Below are 20,411 nucleotides of genomic sequence, written 5' to 3'. Positions count from 1 at the left end.
AACCATTTAGACCTTAAGATTTGCCCTACCCCCGACGACGACTCTTTTTCCTATTGTTTCTCTAATGCTCAAAAAATGTTGGTGAGAGGGAGACAAAAGATGGTGGGCTAGGTAAAGCAGATATTCAGTAAGGGGGCAGGACGAGTATACTGAGTTTTGTGAGATGAGAAGGACCTTGGTCAAGTTGAGAAAAGATCCCCAAGGAGCAGGTGATTAAGTATAGCCAAAAACCGAATTTTCGACTTCCATCACAATGGGCTTCTTTCCTCTCCATAACCAAAGAGGCATGAATCCAGGCCCTTCTACACCACCTCCCTCTCCACCTCTAGGCAAGACTGCTTTCCAAATCCAGCAGTCCCATCATCCTGGAAGGCATTTTCATGGGCAACTGCAGACATAGGTTAAGACACTCTGGGCCAAGGCTTGTACTACTTTATTTAATCCTGAGGACAAGCTTGTGAAGTAAGGACTCCTGATATCCCCATATTAGAGATGAGGAAAGCAAGGCTTCAAGTAGGCCGCTCACTTTCCCAGCTGGTGAAGAGTGAAGCTGAAATTCAAATTCAGAAACATCTGATTCCCAAGCACACACTCAGAAATTTTCGATTATACTGCCTGATTCTACTTTCAGCTGCTTCAAAGAAAAAAAAAAGGCAGGTTTTTACCCTACATATATAGAATATTTTGGGTGGAAGCTTCAGGCACTGAAACCTCATAAATGGTGAGGGATTTGCACATTCAAAGAAAGGGTTCAAGTCCCTGGTGGGAAAGTTCCCAGCAGTTTCAATTAGAGAACAGTCACAGTCCATTGATGCCCGTTGCTCACAGGGGGCGGACTTATTGTTTCATATGTGAAAAATGAGGAAAGGACCAGAACCTCAGTGTCAGGGAAACAATGAAAGATGGAGAAGTATTTCAAAAGTCAGGCTCACCAAAAGGTCACTTCAACTGGGGGTGGGAGAGTGGGGGTGGGGAGCAAGCAGGCAACCGGGAAGTATTTGTGGCACCAGAAAGAAGAGGTTGTGATGTCCACTAAAGGAAACCATGGCTATGAATTTCAGGGCATGAAGATCCTGTCAACACAGCTAATCCCCACGGATGCTGGCTGAATAAGCCCTCGATGACCAAACAAGCGCACTGTAGAAACCGTCTCAGCCTCCAGCAGGCCAATTTGTCCTTGTTTTACACACTCTGCTGGCTCTGTTGCTAGACCCCCGATTGAGGATTTGCGTCGGGCATCCCCCAACCTGATGAGGGTTGACACGGCACGGTTAATAAGTCAACAGAATTCAGACACCACGACCGGATTAAGAAGGCAGTTTTATTTTATTTTGGTGCCCTGGACTTCAAGCAGATTAAATAATCAAAAAGCCTGAGCCATCGGGGTCATGTTTGAATGCTACAGCTGTTCACCGGGGTTTGACAAACATTCTTTCTGTGGCTCCCGGCTGAATGGGAAAGGCAGGGATGATCTTGGGGAGGCTGACTCTTTAAGGAAGAACAGGGGGCACAATCAAACGCTCCTCTATGGAAAACCCTCCCAGCCAGATGGAGACACTAGCAGAACTGCTTAAATAAGTGGGCTCCTGAAAACAACGGCTGTTTTCTGCTTTGAAGAAAAGCGCCGAGCAGGGTTCGTAGAAAGTGAGTGCCAAGCTGGACTCTGAGTTTGCCACGCCCTCCATTTACTGGACTTCAAATTAATGAAGGTGGGCTACGAATTCAGCAAGGAATCCTGCGAAGACCCAGTCATGAAAGGTGAGCCCTAATTAACTCCATTGCCCCTCAGAAAGGTATCTATGGGAAACCTATTTTCAAACGGTCTTCTTTAAAAAACAAAACAAAACAACGGACAGATACAACAAAGATCTCCATAAGGCAGAGGATTTATGTTTCTGCTGTCTTGGGGACATGGGCAGGGGGTGGAGGCAAATGTATCCAACCATAAATGCAGATAAGTGATGGGCTTGTCATGGGCCATTTCATAGAACACATAGAACTTGAAGCTTGAAGGTGGAGTTCATATATTCTTCCCTTGGGGTTAGAACCAAAGAATAAAGTGAACAAACTGGCTACAATCTCAGAAAGACAAGCCTTTCATTAATGGATTAGTGGATTCTGTGGAAAACAGGTTCTCTGGTTTGAGATTTGATTTCCTGGTACTCATTAATGCTTGAGGTCCACAGCTAAAGTGAGGGGTATCAGTTCACTTCTGCCTGGAAGACGTTTGGGTTTTGAAAGGAGACATTTAGATTATTTGCAAAATTATAGAAAGAAAAACAAAGGTTTTGCTCTTTATATATTTTGGAAGTGGGGGAAGAGCTATTGCTGTGCTGATCTGCATCCCTTGAGCTACATTAAACTGAGCAGAATCTCCTTCAGAAGGTTCTCCAAGACTCTTCTCCATTCCCCTAAAGCACTGTTAGCATCAGTAGGGAATTCAAGGGACAAAGGGAGAACAGACTCAAGTGTATTTGACAACCACATTGTACATTTCCCTAGTAAATCTCCCACTGTCCCCCCAAAACAAACAAAGAGAACCAAACCAAACCAAAATTAAAAAGCCTCTATCAAAAACTTTCTTCATGAGTAGATGAATTTCTCTACAAATTTAAAAAAATATCCTCAACTGGTGTTTGCAATATTTTGAAATTCAAGTCTCAGAAAAAAGAAGGAAGTGATACAGAACTATCTAGCAGTATCTAAGGGTATATAAAATCAGCATTATCTCTGAAGCCTGCACGGAGACCCCTGCTTATTCCAGAGATCCTTTCCCTCACTGTGCAAGGAAGCTCTTTGCAGCATTGTTTGTAATGAAAACAACAAAAACAAAAACAAAACAAAACTGTAACTCAAATGTCCCTTAATAAGGCAGTGGCTAAATATTAAACTTGGCATGGTCTCATCATGGGATATACTACACAGCAATTAAAGGAAAATATTAGCTGTCTACATATCCACATGGATGGATCTTAAAATCTGTGTTGAGTGAATAGAGAAAATGACAGAATAATACATACACACAATTCTGTTTATGTAGATTTTTAGAAACCCCTATATAAAAGAATTTGGCAGGTAGTAGAGTTCAGCAGATAAGAACCTAGATGGTTTCTGCAGTCGCACTCCCTGGGTTTAAGTCATGGCTCTACCACTCATCTGTGTGACCCTGGACAAGTGATTTAGCTTCTCTGTTTTATCACCTTTAAGATGGAGATAATAATAGAACCATATTTATAAGGTTATGAAGATGAAATCACGTTATATCTATAAAGTCTTTGGGTTGTGGCTTGCTCTATATAATTTGCCATATTTTTGTAAAGCATTGTTTTCAAAAGGGTTCAGTAATGGTGGTGGTAAGGGCGGCTCATGTCAGGGAGCAAGATGTGTGCTGGTCACAAGGGAGTTCAATTGCCTCAGTGATGCATTGTTTCCTTGAGCTAAGAGTAGATGTAACGGGACTATGGGTGTTTATTATATTATTATTTTTAACAGATCAATTTTATTGATACATATTAATAAAGCATACAATTCACTCAAAGTGTACAATCAATGGTATTTGGTATAATCACATAGTTGCTCATTCATCACTTCAGTCATGAGTAGAGATTTTTTGTTATTTCAATAACGATAAACAAACAACATACGAACAAACAAACAAGAAAACTCCTCAATCTCTCTGTGTCCCCTGCTCTACATAGCTGCTATTTCTGGCTATTCTTGCACAATTATTTATTCATTTATTAAGTAGTTTTATTGAGATACATTCACATACCATATGATCTATGCAAAGCATATAATCAATGACTTTTTTTTAGCTGTTAAAAAGTCCATTATTGTAAAATTATAAAATGAATAAATAAAAAATAGATCGAAAGAACTTACAAATTTTAAAAGAGAGTGCAAGGCCAGGTTAGATTAAATATAATCAATTACAAAAAATAGATAGCAAAGCAAAAAAACTTTATAAATACAAATAATAATTCAAGTAGAAATTACTTATAACCTAATTCTAGTTTTTATGTTACAGCTCTAACTATAGGACATAATAATCTCTAAGAATGAAATAAATTATTGGTTTAGTTATTTAATTTCCATTTAGACCATAATTCTTTCTAGATAATCAAATTCCTATTTGGGAATTCTTCACATCTTTTTAGAATGAATTACAGCAGATGACAATTTGCCAGCTCATAATTTTATGAGGCAAAAAGCTCAATATCTTGTTCAGCATTAGCCATGCTAAATCATTGTTGATCCAGATAGATTATTTTAATTAAAGAGTATGAGTAAGAAAGGGTTAAAGAAAAATGAAGTCTCCAAAAATAAATCTCTTCTCCAGTTCTCAATTAAAAACAAGTGTTTATTTTATATGAAAAAAATTACAGAATACTGATCACAGGAACAATTTATTGTTCATTTACTATAATATGGTTATTTTACATTTATCTGGTCTATTCCAGCTCTCTTTTGGTTACTATTTGCATGGAATGCCTTTTTCCAACTTTTCGCTTTTTACCTGGTTGTGTCTTAGGTCTGGGATGGGTCTCTTATAGACAACATATAGATGGCTTATATTATTTTATCCATTCTATCAGTCTATATCTTTTGATTGAGGCACTCAATCCATTAACATTCAGTGTTATTACTGTAAAAGGCATTAGTTACTTCATCCATTTTGTCCTTTGGTTCTCTGTTGTCATATTGTCTGTCTTCTTACCCTTTAGTTTACCCTTCCTAATAATCTTCATTTCTACACTCTTCTCCAAATCTCTCCCCTTTGATTTTTCCTTTCAGGCTGTAGCACCCACTTTAGTATCTCTTGTAAATCTGGTCTTTTGGTTACATATTCCATGAGTTGTTTGTCTGTGAAAAGTTTGAACTTACCCTCATTTTTGAAGGACAGCTTTGCCAGATACAGAATTCTTGGCTGGCAGTTTTTCTCTTTCAGTACCTTAAATACATCATACTACTTTCTTCTCTCCTCCATGGATTCTGGCGAGAGGTCTGCACTTAATCTTACTGAGTTTCCCTTGTATGTGATGCTTTACTTTTCTCTTGCTGCTTTCAGAATCCTCTATCTCTGTTTGTTGTCATTCTGAATAGTAGGTGTCTCCAGGTAGGTCTATTTGGATTTATTCTGTTTCTGGTGCGTTGTCCTTCTTGGATATTGATATTTATGTCTTTTATAAGGGTTGGGAAGTTTTTGGTCATTATTTCCTCAAATATTCTTTCTGCTGTTTTTCCATTCTCTTCTCCTTCTGGGACACCAATAACGTGAATGTTTGTGTGTCTCATGTTGTCATTCAGTTCCCTGAGACCCTGTTGCAATTTTTTCATTCTCTTTTCTTTCTGTTGTCCTGTCTTTTCCAGTTTAGATGTTCTGCCTTTAAAATCACGAATTCTGTCTTCAAGCAATTAAAATCTGCTCCTATGTGTCTCTAATGTATTTTTTTAAAGTTTTTTTAAAGATTTTTATTTTATTTTTTTCTCTCCCCCTACCCCCCCCCCAGTTGTCTGCTTTCTGTGTCCATTCGCTGTGTGTTATTCTGTGTCCACTTCTATCCTTATCAGTGGCTCCAGGAAACTGTTTCTTTTTGTTGTGTCATCTTGTTGTGTCAGCTCTCCATGTGTGCAACACCATTCCTGGGCAGGCTACACTTTCTTTCACGCTGGACGGCTCTCCTTACGGGGCGCACTCTCTGCGCATGGGGCTCCCCTATGCGGGGGACACCCCTGCGTGGCATGGCACTCTTTGCGCACGTCGGCCAGCTCCACACAGGTCAGGAGGCCCTGGGATTTGAACCACGGACCTCCCATGTGGTAGGCGGATGCCCTATCCATTGGGCCAAGTCGACTTCCCAAATATATTTTTAATTTTATCCATTGTGTCCTTCACTCCCATAAGGTCTGTTACTTTTCTTTGCAGGCTTTCAAAATGTTTTTTATTCTCTCCCAGTGTCTTCCTTTTTTTTTTTTATTTCAAGTTTGCTTGAAATAAACTGTCCCCAACTTTCCTGTTAGTCGTGAAGCAGTGTTCTGGCCTGCGGAACCCCTAAGCAGGTCTCCAAGGCAGCCCTGGACTCCTTCTGAGTAGTTTCAGAAAGAGCTAAACTTTATTTGTCTACCCCATGGGCCATGTTCCCACAATTCCGCTCCCACTGTCTTCTTAGTATTTATTTCTTTAGTTATGTTATCTTTAAATTCTTTGAAGTGATTTAGGAGAGTTGTGTGATTATCACTGATTAATTGTATTAAATCCTGTATTCTTCAGGATATTTGGTTTGTTCTTTTGGCTGGGCCATCTCTTCCTGTTACCTGGTATGATTTGTAATTTTTTGCAGACATCTAGGCATCTGCATACATTGGTGAATTTATTCTGATGGCTAATTTCTCTCTCTTGCCTGTTTTTTTTTCTTTCTCCTTTTCACAGCTCTTCTTTGATATTTGATTATACTTATTCTCAGTCTTTAAAATTGCCCAGCTTAAATATCCAGAATTGGGCCAGGGACTCACTAGTGGGGTGCAGATTTTCTCCCAGGGGTTGGATGCAGAGAGCATCAATGGTTTTTATCCATGCAAGTTTCAGACTGGCCAGCAGATGACGCTAGTCAGCACACCTTTCCACAGAGGTGTTTCAGTCTTGACTTTTCTATGTTCCTGTGTTGACTCTCCAGATTGGAGATTCAAAGCAGGCTCTCCTGGCCGAATCCACTGAAGAAAAGCACCCCGACCTCCCCTCCCTTTTCCCTTGAAACAGTGGACAGGGAGGAAGATGTCTGCTCTCCTCTTAGTCGCTGAATGCATTTTACTCTGCCTTTTACTCTGGCTTACTATCTTGGAGGTAGGGGAGGGGAGCCCTTCCTGGCTGCAATGGGAGATTGGTAGCTCATGTGTGTCATTCTGGCTTCTTCGTCTCTCTGTCCCTCACCCTCCTGGGAGTTCTGTAGCATTGTCCTGATCCCTCAGACAGGTTTTGACTCTTTCTCTATTATTTTTCTGAGAGCATTCAGCTCTGCCTGCTAGTCCGTTGCCATCTCCCCATGATCCTACTATTATATTATTCTTAATGCTTTTCTATATTTTTTAAATTTCTCAAATGAAAAAGGAAGAGTCACCTTTCATGCAATTACACCTGCAATGAACATCAGTATATGAGACCTGCTCTGTCGATTACAGGAACTGCTAGCCATGTGTCATATGGCTATTTCAATTTAAATAGTTAAATTAAATACAAGTAAAAAATTCAGTTCCCTGGTCACAACAGACATATTTCGAGAGCTCAGAAAACACATGTGGCTAGTGGCTACCACCCTGGGTAGTGCTGCTATGGAGCATAATTTTTAGAAATGTGTATATCTGAAATTCCTCATGTTCTTTATCACCTCTGGTCCCAGACAATTTTGCTACACTCTCCAAAAGGCATATGCACAAAAAAGACTTAGTTCACCTTCTACTTTATATCCTTATATATTCCATCTTCTAATGAGTCACTGAAAAATTGTCTTTTCCAGGGCTTCTGACACGAGTTAGCATAAAGTTTTTAATAGTTATTGACACCAGGGCCATACTTAGTCTAGCCAGACTTGACCAAAGATGGCAAACAAGTTACCTTCCTGCCAGATTGTGGATGGTGTTACTTGTCTCAGAATCCCATTATTTGTGAATTAGAAAGAAAAAAAAAAATGCTTTTATGTACCTGGTGCCTGGTACATAGGAAGCAGGTGCTCAACTACTTAAGCTACATTTGCTTCCCTGAAACTACTCTTTACCCTTGACCAGCTGGTTTCTATCTCACTTTCTCTCTGTTTGTTGTAGGTGAACTGCTCCTGCTTTCAAGTGTGATGTTCCTGCTTTATGTGGTATCTGGCTGCCCAGAGAGGTGCCACTGTCACTCATTCTCAAAGTCTGTCGACTGCAGCCAACAGGGTCTGGTTGAAATCCCTTCTGATTTGCCTCCTCAGACTCTAACACTGCACTTACAAGATAACGAGATTCACCAGCTTCCTGCTTTTGCCTTTAGGTCTGTGCCACAGCTCATAACCTTAAACTTATCCAACAATTCCCTTTCAACTCTGGACCCTGGTGCTTTCCATGGTCTTCAACATCTGAAGGTGTTAAACCTAACTCAGAACTCCCTGCATTCCCTGGAAAACAGACTTTTCCATTCCCTCCCACAGCTGAGGGAGCTTGATTTGTCATCAAACAATATTAGCCATCTTCCCACATCCTTGGATAAGCCTTGGGAGAACCTAACTGTATTTGCAGTCCAGCAAAACCAGCTCCAGCAGCTAGACCGAACTCTCCTAGAGTCCATGCCCAGTGTGAGGCTTTTATTTCTCAAGAACAACCTCTGGAAATGCAATTGCCACTTGCTCGGTCTTAAACTCTGGATGGAGAAATTTATCTATAAAGGTCAGTAATGTTTATTTGAAAACCCCCATCTGCATGTTACCAGTCTAGGTGGAACCTCATCTCTTCTCTTCATTAGAAAGCACTTTGAGGCGTGTGCCAGGGGCCCATACAAGCTTTTGAAAATTGATGTTATGTATGATATGGGAAAAGAGGCAAATGAGTCAATAAAGGGTGTTTAATTCAGGTATGAAAAGTTCACCTACTATTATGATTCTTGGAAATATCTATTTGTTTGATTAATCCAACATGAAGTTTTTGTTTTTTTATAAATCTGGGAATTGTATGCCCTTAACAAAGAGGGAAATTCAATTGTCACCTGAATAATTGCTCAACTCCAAAGTAGCATCATATTCTAATTTTCAAGTGTGATCCAACTGGTGGCATGGTTATCTATCCCTTGAGCTATTTTTCCCTTTCTGTCTGCTTCTACCCATTTGACAGCTATCTCCTTAAGACTATTGTTTCTGCTTTAGGAAATACCATTGTTATTGAAGACAAGTGCAATAGGGGTATTCTCTAAAATGACTCAATATTTCTTTAACCACAAGCCAAAAAGCAAAGCAAGAGATCCTAAAATATTGGAGATGGAAGGGCTCTGGAGATCATCTAGAAAACTAACTTACATACAATTAAGATAGGTGTTAAAGGGAAGCGGACTTGGCCCAGTGGTTAGGGCGTCCGTCTACCACATGGGAGGTCCGCAGTTCAAGCCCCAGGCCTCCTTGACCCGTGTGGAGCTGGCCCATGTGCAGTGCTGATGCGCGCAAGGGGTGCCGTGCCACACAGGGTTGTCCCCCGCGTAGGGGAGCCCCATGTGCAAGGAGTATGCCCCATAAGGAGAGCCACCTGGTGCGACAGAAAGTGCAGCCTGCCTAAGAACGGTGCCGCCCACACAGAGAGCTGACACAACAAGATGACACAACAAAAAGAAACACAGATTCCTGTGCCACTGACAACAACAGAAGCGGACAAAGAAGAAGATGCAGCAAATAGACACAGAGAACAGACAACCGGGGTGGGGGAGGGAAGGGGAAATAAATAAATAAATAAATAAATCTAAAAAAAAAAAGATAGGTGTTAAGGAGATCCCAACACACTTAGGGTGGAGTCAGGAGAACAATTTATCATTAAATCATTCAAAAGCCCCTCCTTTACTGCCCTCCCCCTCCTCCAGCAAAGGCATCTTCTCTTTCTGCCTGTCTTCAGGCAGAACTGAATGGGGTATCCGGAAGTGTAGTTGATTTCTAGCACAAATACCTTTGAAAGCAGAAGGCCGATTAACAGGCAGCACTTAGCATATTGTATGGGTCAGCAAACTGCAGTTCAAGGGTAAAATCTGGTCCACTGCCAGCTTTTGTAAATAAAGTTTTATTGGAACAACAGCCATGACCATTAATTACATCTGGTCTGTGATTGCCTTCATGCTACAAGGCAAAGTTGAGTAGTGTGACAGAAACTGTATGGCATTAAAATTTTTACTCTCTGGATCTTTATAGAAAAGTTTGCTGACCCCTTCCAACCTAAAGCTATTCTGTTATCAATGGAAATAGAGGACCAGGAAGAATCAGTGACTTGCCCAAGATTACAGAATAGAAGCACAGATGACAAAAGAATGCATGCGTGGCTTTTGGGCCTCAGCCATTCATTTCTTTCCATCACAGTGCTTCTCTCCTCCTAATGTTCAAGCATCATTCATTCATTCCTATATTTGAGTGCCTCTTATGTGCCATAAACTTTTCTAGTGAAAAGAGCACTGAACAAGAAAACCCCTGTCATTGTGGAGGTCACAGTTTGGTAGTAGAGATATGTATTAAATATGATAAATATTATCTATTCAGACAGCAATTAGTGCTAAGAAGACAGAGGCAGGGTAAGGGGAGAGCAGAACCATGAGGAGGAATGGAGCAAAAAGATAATTGGGGAAAGGACAGCATGTGCAAAGGGCCTGAGAGGGGAGCAAGCTTAGCTTGGCAGAGGGACAAAAAAGGGATAACAGAGTGGCTAGAACAGAGGAATGAGCTAGAGAGCAAACAGAGATAAAGCAGCACAAGACTTGGGCCAGGTGACAGAGGGATGTGCAGAGCATGGCTAAGATGTTTGGGTTTTAGCTCTTGAAGAGCTTTAAGCAGGAGAACAAGATCTGATTATATTTTAAAAGGTCACACAGGCTACACTAGGAGAGCAGACCAAAGGCTGCAGAAGCCTCAGCAGGGAGATGAGGGAGGAAGTGATTTCAGTCATCCGGGCAGGACACGGTGGTGGCCCAAACCAGGGTGGTGAGAAGCAATCGACTTTGGGAGATATTTGGAATACTGAACTTTTAGAAATGGCTACTAGGTTGGAGTGGGAGATGAGGAAGAGAGCGTAATTATGGGAAATTTACTTTTTTTGGTCCTGCAATGGTAATGAGATAAATGGTGATGCCATTACCAGATAAGGGGAAGCCTGGGAGATGGGGGAAGCAGGTGAGTGTAAATCAGGAGTTCAGACTGGGGCTGCCGAGCTTGAGATGATGAGCTGGTGGTTGTATATTTGAGCCTGTAGCTCAGGGAGATATCAGAGCCACAGATACAAATTAGGGAATCAATACCATCTGGCTGGTTGCAGCAGTTCTACAGAGATGGTTAGAGCACAAAATCAGATAAAATAGACGATACTGAAATAAGAATCCCTTTCAACAATAAATAGCAAATGTCATCTCACTAACCTGCTTAATGTTTAAGTTGACCTAAGCCATATGTGATGGTGAAATCTCTCTTAGAGGAGGTTGCAAGTAACACTGCTTCCATCTGGGGTGCTGCGACTAATGTGAGCACAAGGCAGCCTGTCACAGAGACCGCTGTCACCAAAAGAGAACGTTTCTTGACAAAAACTGTTCCTACATCCAGGACATGACAAGAAACACGGGATAGGACAAAGCTCCCCTATTCTGCGACAAACTTGCCAGCGGACTTTGGGCAAGCTGATGCCCCTCGCTAGCTACTGTCAGATAAAAAAGGACAGTACCACAGTAGGAAGGTGCAGGGGCCTATTGTGGTCCTGGATTCTGTGCTGTGGGTCAGAGCTCCCTGAGGGCGGGCTGCGTGGCCACAGGCTGCAGCCTTTCTCGGGAGGAAGGTAAGATTGGGTTGGGGCAACACATCCTGGAGGTCCCCAAATAATTAGGAAGAGACCCCATGCAAATAGATGCTAACTGTGGGAGGCAAGCTGATTACCTATGTATTGAATAAAGATAAAATAAGGAAAAAGACATAAGTAAAGGCCTGATTTAAAAGAGATGCATAAACAAACGTAAGCACTAACCCAATTAGTCAGGGCAGGCTGATGGAGATAAGCGACCATCCCAGGCCACAGGGACAAAAAGCAAAAAGAATCTGTTGCTCGCCATGTCAGAGGACAAGGGAATTGGGTGCCATGCAGGGACCTAAACGCCTTTCAACCCAAGCCGTTGCTAACTTCCCCACTGGCCTCTGAGGTGCCCCTAAATGAGAACAAAGTGCAAGCAGGAGGCTTTATGGCCCGGAGTGTCATTCATTGCTTCCACTGGTCAGAACCAGTCACATGGCCCCAAACTAACCACAAGGGGTGGAGAAATGTAGTCTTCCTCTGGGCCCAAGAAAAACAAAGACATGCTTTGGTGAACACATAACGTCTCCTTCACGAAAACATGCGCCCACAGATTTTGTAATTATGATTTCTCTCTCTCCATTCATAAGTAAACAAAAATCACCTTTGTGCTAATATAGTTACCTTTATTAAACCTTACCCTGGGTTAGGTATTGTGCGAAATTCTTGGCATACTCTATCTAACCAAGCAATCTTAGGAGGTGGATTTCATTGATACCCACTTCTCCTACATTCTGGATGAGCAGAGGCACAGAGTGGTCAAGTAACTTGTTTAAGGTCACACAGCTAAGTAATGTATAGAGTCAAGACTTTAAATCCTATTTCATCCAAGACACTGATTAAGGGCTTCTAGTGGCCAGACGGGAGACAATGAGTGTTTGGCAGGCTGGAGCTTCTTGTGTTGTTAGCTTACATGAACCTAATGGGGAGTAGGACTCCCAAGGCAAAAATCAGCCGAGTTGCCTTCTGGAGTCGTGTCCCCTGGGATGGTGACAAAGGGGTGAGAGGGGAATATGGGCTGAGGATGCAGCTGCACAGGAGCCGCGGGAGCTCCTGGCAGCCACAGCCCCTGTCTTTGAGCCAGATCCCAGACCTCAGCCTTGACCTCCTTGGCTCCGGAACCTGAGGCCAAGGCTCCCACCCTAAGAGTGAATTAGTTCCAAGGAAGCTTGGAACTGCAGAAAGACCATTCATTCTTCAGCCTGGAGCGACTGGGTAACTGCCCCAGTGGATGGAAATGCCTTCCCGTGGCAGGGGGCCTCTCTCCCTCTGCTGGAAGCCTCAGTGCTCTCTGGGCAGGTTAAAGATCATGATTACTTCTCAAAGCCCCATGCTGCATTGCTTTCTCCCTGGCCTTCTGCCTGGCATCAAAGTCCCTGCAAGAGGCTGACTGTGCAGTGCCATAAAACGACCCCTGATGCCTCGGATTTGTCCAGAGCAGCCCAGGCTGCACCCCTGGACTCATGCATCTCAGTGGCTGGACAAAAGAGGACATTCCTCTTTTACCTGTGGGCTTTAGAGTTGGGGGATTCACCTCAAAGGATTGCTGACGAAGCCAGAAGGGGCCTACGAGACTCCGACAGCAGGGAATTCAGTTTCGAGCAGGGGCAGCAAAAAGAGCATGGGTTACATTTACTATTGCCGCTTACCTGGTGTGACCTGGCCGCGTGATAACCATCGTGCTGTGGAGGGACCCACCTACCAGCAGGGCCACGCAGGACTCGGCTTCTGAGGCCCCAAACTCCCAAGCGCCATGCAAGGGAGGGCGCGACTTACACTGAAGTGCTGGCCTCTGGCACGCCACTCTTGGGTATAACTTTATAATTCAACTATTGTGCATTTAAGAACCTCCAATCTGACTTTCCTATGAGTGGCACCAGGGGGCCCTTTGCAGCTGTCCCGAGGAGGTATCTGTGGCAGCCGGGGCCAGCCGAGTCACAGGCTAGCGGGCTTCTGCGCAGGGAAGGGCTTTACAGGCAGATGCTGCTGAGGTCACTGCGTCCGCTGACCTCACAGCACTCCAGAAAGGAGGAAGTGGAGGGAGCCAGCAGGTGCAGGGGGGAAACAAACTGGGATCAAGCAGTGATCGGTCCACTTACAACCTGTGCGAGCTTGGACAAGAATTACTCGGTATAGCACAGATGTGAGGACTTACCTAAATGTGCTTTGTAATCCATCAAGTCGGATACAAATATGTTTTCATAGCAAAAAGTTTAGGCAGAGAAGTTTATTTACACAAGGTCAGCTAGTAAATCAGTGGTCAACGAGGCCAGTGTTCTAGAAAAGGATTATTCGGCACCCAAATCCCCTGACCAACCGTGCTTTACATACCTGAGGAAATCAACCACCTTACAAGGAATGGAAACTGCATTTAATAACCCACTGGAAGGTTTGATACTCAAAGCAGTAAATGTTTCGAGGCCTGAGGAGACGTGGTAATTACACTTAATCCCATGAACTAAACAACTATGACTGTTGAATCTTCAGATACACACTTGGAAAACGCAAAAGACCATTCCAGCCCCCACACTGGGCATCACTGAGGAGTGCTGGTAGACACACAGGGTCTTTGTGACGGACACATAGCATCACGACAATGGACGTTTGTGTTGTTGTTGTTGTTGTGTTTTCCCCGTAGCTTTCCGATGGGAATTTGGTACAAAAGAGTTCTTGTCTGGCGGGGTTCGTTAGAGGAGTGAGCCCCAGCAACGCTGTGAGCACAGACCCTGGAGCTGCAGTCCAAATGCTCCTTCTTGTCAGCTTCTGCATTGTTTTCCCCTCAGCATTTATAAGGTAGAGGTAACTTAGCTTCTAATGAATTCTTGGTCATAAGTAATTGCCAATTTAGTGTGTGGCATTTTTAGCATTTAGCCAATTTAGAAATCCTAAAATCATAAAATATGGTTGTTAAATTTTTGACTCCAAGGGAAAAAAAAGGTACTTTATAAATTCCATCTGCCTAAGTTTCTGCGGGCTGAGGACTTTGGAACTCAGCTGTATTGAGGCTCTGTTATCATCCTTTGCTTTTGTTTCTTCAAGGGGGCGTGACGGATGGCATCACCTGTGCGTCACCGGACACCTGGAGGGGCAAGGACCTTCTTAAGATCCCTCACGAGCTGTACCAGCCTTGCCCTTCTCCTCCAGACCAGGTGCCCTCGCCGGCTCCGCAGCCAGGCTCTGCCCGGGGGGCGGCGCCCAGCCTGCCCGAGGACCGCAGCGCCCTCGCCGAGTGTGAGCTCAAAGCCAAGCCGAGGCCAGCCAACCTGCGCTATGCCATCGCCACCTTCATCGTCACCGCGGTTGTGTGTGGGATCGTGGGTCTCATGATGCTGGTGGCCACCATCTACGGCTGCGCCTACGCAGCAGTGACAGCCCAGGGCCATGGGGGACCCTTGGCTCCAACCAACCAGCCTGGGAAGACGGCAGGAAAAGAGCTGCTTGACAGCCCAGCAGCCTGAGAACTTCCATCTCAGAGAGGAAGGGTCACCTTAGGCCAGAGGAAAGAGTCTGTTTTGTTCACTCTTACAGCCTTATTTTGCTTAGTCCAAAAGAAAGAGAGAGAGAGAGAAATAAAAGATGTGTCTGTAAAACATATTCCTGGGAAGAAATTTATGTTGAGATTTTTAAAAATACCGTAGATGAAGCAGACACGACACTTGAGCTCTGGGCCTGTGAAGTTACTGCAGTTGTTCCACATGGGGGAGGGCCAGACGGAGAGAAAGGGAAGATATCATCTCTTTCAGGTACTCGTCCTGGGATTCAGTTGCATTTACAGAGCAGCAGAAATTCAGACACATGTGCCCATCAGCATTCTTGGGAGCTTTATGGTCCATGGGAAAACTGCCCAATTTTGAGTGCCTGGGAAGAAGCTGGTGATCTTACCCAAGGGGCACTGAATGCCTCTCTAATTCGAGTTCATGCTAGATTGGTGATACTTTCAGATGTTGTGTACATTATGCATTTAATGGGAGCGTCTGGTGGTTGGGAATTTTGTAGCTTGCCACAAGAGCCAGATTATATTTAATTTTCTAAATTAGAAAACCATTTGGGGTTTTCTAGGCCACAGAGGAAGAGGAGGGTTCCGTGTTTGGATAATGGGACTCAGGCCCAGAATCTGGGGAAGTTTTCTGATGCAAGGGTAAATTACACATAAACAAACACAGAGAGGATGGGCAGGCAGAATTGGGGGCAGATATTAGAGCAAGGCTATATCCACCAAGCGTTTGGAAACTTCCATTTCTCTCACAGCAGGAATGAATTTGGGGTGGGCCAAGCGAGATAATGGCTGTTGTGTATCTATATCTACATGCACAGCCCAGGGAGTGCATTGAGTTGCACAACCACACCCACACATAAACAGACCCGGAGCAATCAGTTGACCCACTAATGAAATGCAGCCGTGCTAGGGTGGGAGCCGGCAGCTGCTGACCACCACCCAGAGTTTCTACTCAACACTCTGGGATAGGAAGTAAGGAGGAAGTCTGAAGAGAGTGGGGATTACCAGGAGGCTCTAGATATGTAGGGGCAGCCGTCCTGAACATTATTTAGGCCACGCTTTAAAAAAACCAGGTGTGGCTTGCTTTCCTCTGTAGACATGGTCCTGAAGAGGTGCATGCAAAGTGAATTTTTGTAAATTGAATCATCATTTTAATGCAGTAGGGGAGCTCCCTATTTAAAGGAAACTTTCATGGAATCTTTCTGTAATGGAAATAATTGGCTCCAGATTTATGCATCTTGTAACTTTGCATTTTCTCATGCTAGGTTTTCTTAAAGTGGAACCTACCTGGTCTCTCTCTCATGATGCCTCATCTCATACTTTCAGCCACCTGTATATATTAAAATCATTTTGCAAAGAAGGATTTGGCACAGAGGAGTTAGGGACATGTCAAAAGCAAAGAATGGCCAATACAGGGTAAGCAGTCTATCCCGAGGCCATGACAGACATCGCTAATAAATCACAGCACCCCTCGTGGCTGAGCCCCATGCACCACAGATGCCTTCTTGAGACAGCCCTGTACGCAGCCAGAACGAATCAATTGGAGTTGGTTCCAAGGATAAAACACATTTGCCATCCGGGGTTCTGGCTCTGCCTTCATTCCTTCGGGTCATGTAAAAATTGGTTTGGATCCTAAATCAGTAGTCCTGCCCCTGACCTAGAATGTGAGTGGAAGGTCCGCTCATGCAGCACTATTTTCTGCCCGTCTGATGCAGCCTGAACCTTGTCCAACAGTGGAAAGTGACCACAGGGAAATGGACAGATGGCTCTGTCATACCCCATTCTGCAGGATTCACCCCAGGGCCCCTCTAATCAACACAAGGTCAGCATACACCTGTGATGGGCTGCATATAACTAGTGTGGGCCCCACACAGAAAGAAGCACAGGCTAAAGTTGCCCCGTCTGCCGGGGGCAGCCATTTTGCTAGGTGACTTTCCTAGGGGTGGGGGGAAAGTTTAAATTTTGATGGTAAGTTTTTTTGGGTCAGGTAAAATAAATCTAGATACATTAAGGAGTACCCTGAAAAATTAGCATGGATTTTAAGATGCAAGAGATCCCAGACATTGGCTTAGCCCTGGATCCAGGGTGCCTCCTCTCCACAATTCCATGGGCAGTGTGTGGCATTTCAGCAGCCAACGCTCAGAATCCTGCTCTAAGGACAGATCAACTGCTTTCCAGGTGAAAAAGCTTTCCTTCCATTGCCCTTGATTGTGAATTCTTGGCCAAGAAAGGAATATGGGAAAGGAAACTTCGAAGATCTTTGTACATGTCATCACCATTTCACCACATGTTTCCATTACTCCTGCCATGTCCCTGCCTTGGCACGAGGAAATCGTGTGAGCGTTCTTCCATGTAATCCTAACAACCACCCGAGAGACACCTGAACAGCTATTACACAAGCTCGGAACTACTGAGGCCAATGCCAGTGCTTCCTCTCTGCTATGAGTTAGGAGTGCAAGGGCAATTTGCCCCGCCCGAGGTTCAGTGGCACTGTGGCTCAACCCTGTCCCCCTGGCCACAGAGTTTGCACAAGATAGCTTCCAGCATACTGCCGAAAGCTCTGAAAGGCGCTGGGATCCTCACTTGTCAATACCCATGTCCTGTGAGGTTTCAAATTGTGGGTGATAATTCAGACAAACAGATTTCCTGTTTTATGGGCAGTCTTTAAGGAAAATGATTGGAATGATACAATCGTGTATTCAGATTTCTATCTTTTGCCTATAGTCACCACAAATAGCAGTTAGCAATGAAAATAATTACTTACCCTGAAATGTCAACAGCCTTTCAGCACAGAAAAATATAAATCAAATTGTTTAGATTAACAAATGCAGAGTTATCATTTGTTAATATGAGAAATGAAATGTTTTAACTGTAAAAAAACATTGCAGATGAAAGACCCAATTTGCAAGGTATTCTGCAAGAACCACAAATTATCTTTCACAACCACTACAGTTCATGAGAGGTAGTTTGAAAATGCCTCACAGATTATTTTCAACCATTTATTGCTATTATCATATTCATAGATTCCCCTATAAAAATGCCCTTCCATCTTAGAGCCTTGCTGCAAATATACTGTGGACAAAAATCATGATCTGTGATGATTTTTTCCTGAGAAAACCATCTAAAATAGAGTTTTTCATCATACTCAGTGGAACAGTATGACTACTGATGGTCATTTTTCCTTTGTTGGATATCACAATTTGCAATAGCAATTAATAAGCCGTATAAGGAAGGGAATGAGCAAAGTCTTCTGCCAGAGAAAGAGAAAGAGAACCTTTCTCCAAATCTGTATCTGAAAAGCATTTACAATTAAGGGAAGTGTCCCTGATTCTGTAAGATGAATCTTGGGCTTACTATTATAAAATGCCAGTGGACAACTGGGTCTTTTATTTTTCTTTACAAAAATGGAAGACTGAAAAGTAATTCACACAAGGATTTCCTCCTGAAGGTTTGTGAAAAACAAATCTCATTACTTTAAGTTAACCATGTTACCCGAGAAATAAGACACCCTTGTCTTAGATCCTAAATATCAAAGAAAGTTGCTGAATCAACTTCTAAAATCAGTTAGCGTAATTACACAACTGTTGGAAACCCATTGCCCCCTATTGCAGATCAGGAAATTAACCTTTCTGTTTGGTCAAACCTACCAGTCTATATACTGCTAAATGCTATTAGATAGAAATCTGCCAGAAAATGACATTCTGACCCTACCCGGTATCACTGGGCTGTGGTTTCTATGTATTAGTTCCAGGAGAGTTTTATTTTTTTTATGCTCAAATAGCAATGAGGTCTCAAAGAAAGAATCATCTATCCCATTCAGAGAAACAGTTTCAAAACCCACTCCCCACCCCTGCTTGCAGATTCGACTAGAAGACCCATAGCCTGCTTTTCACGCCAAGGACACTGAATATCCATTTGAATGGATAGAACTTTACCCAGCTGCCAAGTCCCATTCTAAGAAGATCCAGAAAATAATCCAGGCCTGGAAAATTCCAGAATAGCTGCACCACCCTCCCTATCCATAGCAGGCATTCCTAATAGATCACTGCAGGCTTTATCTGCTGAGCCTCAGAATCCTTTTAAATCTGTTTTCCAGGTAGCTACTACGGATCTTGATGTATGAGATTAAACCTATTTGCTACTCTGATATAGTTCAGTCTCCTTATTTTACAGATGGGAAATAGAAGCATGGAAAAGGAAAGGAACTTCACAAAAGTCACACACTAATTGATCACAGGCCTGATAAATGTGGTTGCAGGAGCATGAAGTTACACGGATAATACAAGCCTCACCTTTCTGCTTTCATTCTGTATGTCTGCGTATTAAGACATGATGTTATGATGTCGATCTGAATAATGGCAATTCTAGCACCCAACATCGACACTTATTGAGCACCCAACTTTGTGCCATGTGTTTTTCAGGCATAATGCATACATTTTCTCTAAGCCTCAGATGACCATATCATGTGTATATTTTACTGCTATATTACAGATGAAGAGACATCATCAGAGAGTGGGAGTCATTTGCTCAAAGTCACATCACTAAGTGATGGGGTAGGAGTTTGGATCCAGGTCTTTCCAAGGTCAAATCTGGGCCACATTTCAGGATGTGAAATGTTCAAAGATGTCAGAATTGGTATCCTTTCCTGGCACTGCCAACACTTATCTTAAAACATGTCAGGGAAAAGAACCCAACCACCAACAAACATGTCATTGCCAGAGCTCTGTCTCACCAATACCGGGAGAGCAGCTGAAGGAGCTGATGTAAACTTGGAATAGGAGGTTCCTTTTGTCACTTATGATTCTGCTGGGCTGGAAAAGGCATTCTTAGAATGGGAACGAAGGGAGAGAGTCAGCCATACTCCCTTTCGGTTATTTGAAAAGATGATAAAGTTAGACTCCAGATTAAGATGCTGGCTAATAAGTAGTATTTCCCATGAAATGCATCTTGAATACACAGAGAGAAGAAAGAAGTTAGAAGGACCTTCAAAATTAGGAGTCCTGGTTAATGACATCCAAGGCTCTAAGAGAAATGTCCACTATTCAAAGCAGAGATGCAACCCTGAAGCATTTGTTTAGGTTAGCAATAGAGTAGAAGAGCAGACTAGCGTCTGCACCACCTGTCTTTAGGCTGGCATTCCTTCCCCTGAGACATGGGGTTTCAAAAACCTGAAGGAAACCAGTCCCTCCTCTATGTAGGTTATCTGAGGACATTCAAGTCCCAAAATACTTCCCATGAAGACCTCTGTTTTTATTCATTAGAGGTGAATAATATCAACAATGCAACAAATAATAGGGTGATAAAAGGAAGGGGGACAAGAAGTACGGTCTGGGATTGAATTTTCTTTCTTTCTTACAAGGAAAGAAAACTACCGACT

The 20,411-nt window shown here is 43.2% G+C and overlaps 2 protein-coding genes across 3 annotated transcripts in view; one reads left to right on the top strand and one right to left on the bottom strand.

Moving 5' to 3' along the window:
* The window catches only part of CACNA2D3 (calcium voltage-gated channel auxiliary subunit alpha2delta 3), a 933,078-nt gene that overhangs the window by 159,032 nt on the left and 753,635 nt on the right, over positions 1–20,411 (bottom strand). The gene's annotated exons all lie outside the window — the stretch shown is intronic.
* LRTM1 (leucine rich repeats and transmembrane domains 1) lies at positions 1,187–19,181 on the top strand. The gene is made up of 3 exons (XM_023587833.3): positions 1,187–1,758; positions 7,816–8,412; positions 14,578–19,181. Exons 1-3 carry the CDS (start codon positions 1,704–1,706, stop codon positions 14,994–14,996), a joined length of 1,071 nt encoding a protein of 356 aa, XP_023443601.2. The 5' UTR covers positions 1,187–1,703; the 3' UTR covers positions 14,997–19,181.

This window comes from Dasypus novemcinctus, chromosome 26, assembly GCF_030445035.2.
Source record: "Dasypus novemcinctus isolate mDasNov1 chromosome 26, mDasNov1.1.hap2, whole genome shotgun sequence".
NCBI lineage: Eukaryota > Metazoa > Chordata > Mammalia > Cingulata > Dasypodidae > Dasypus > Dasypus novemcinctus.
This window is presented reverse-complemented; position numbering and strand designations above follow the sequence as displayed.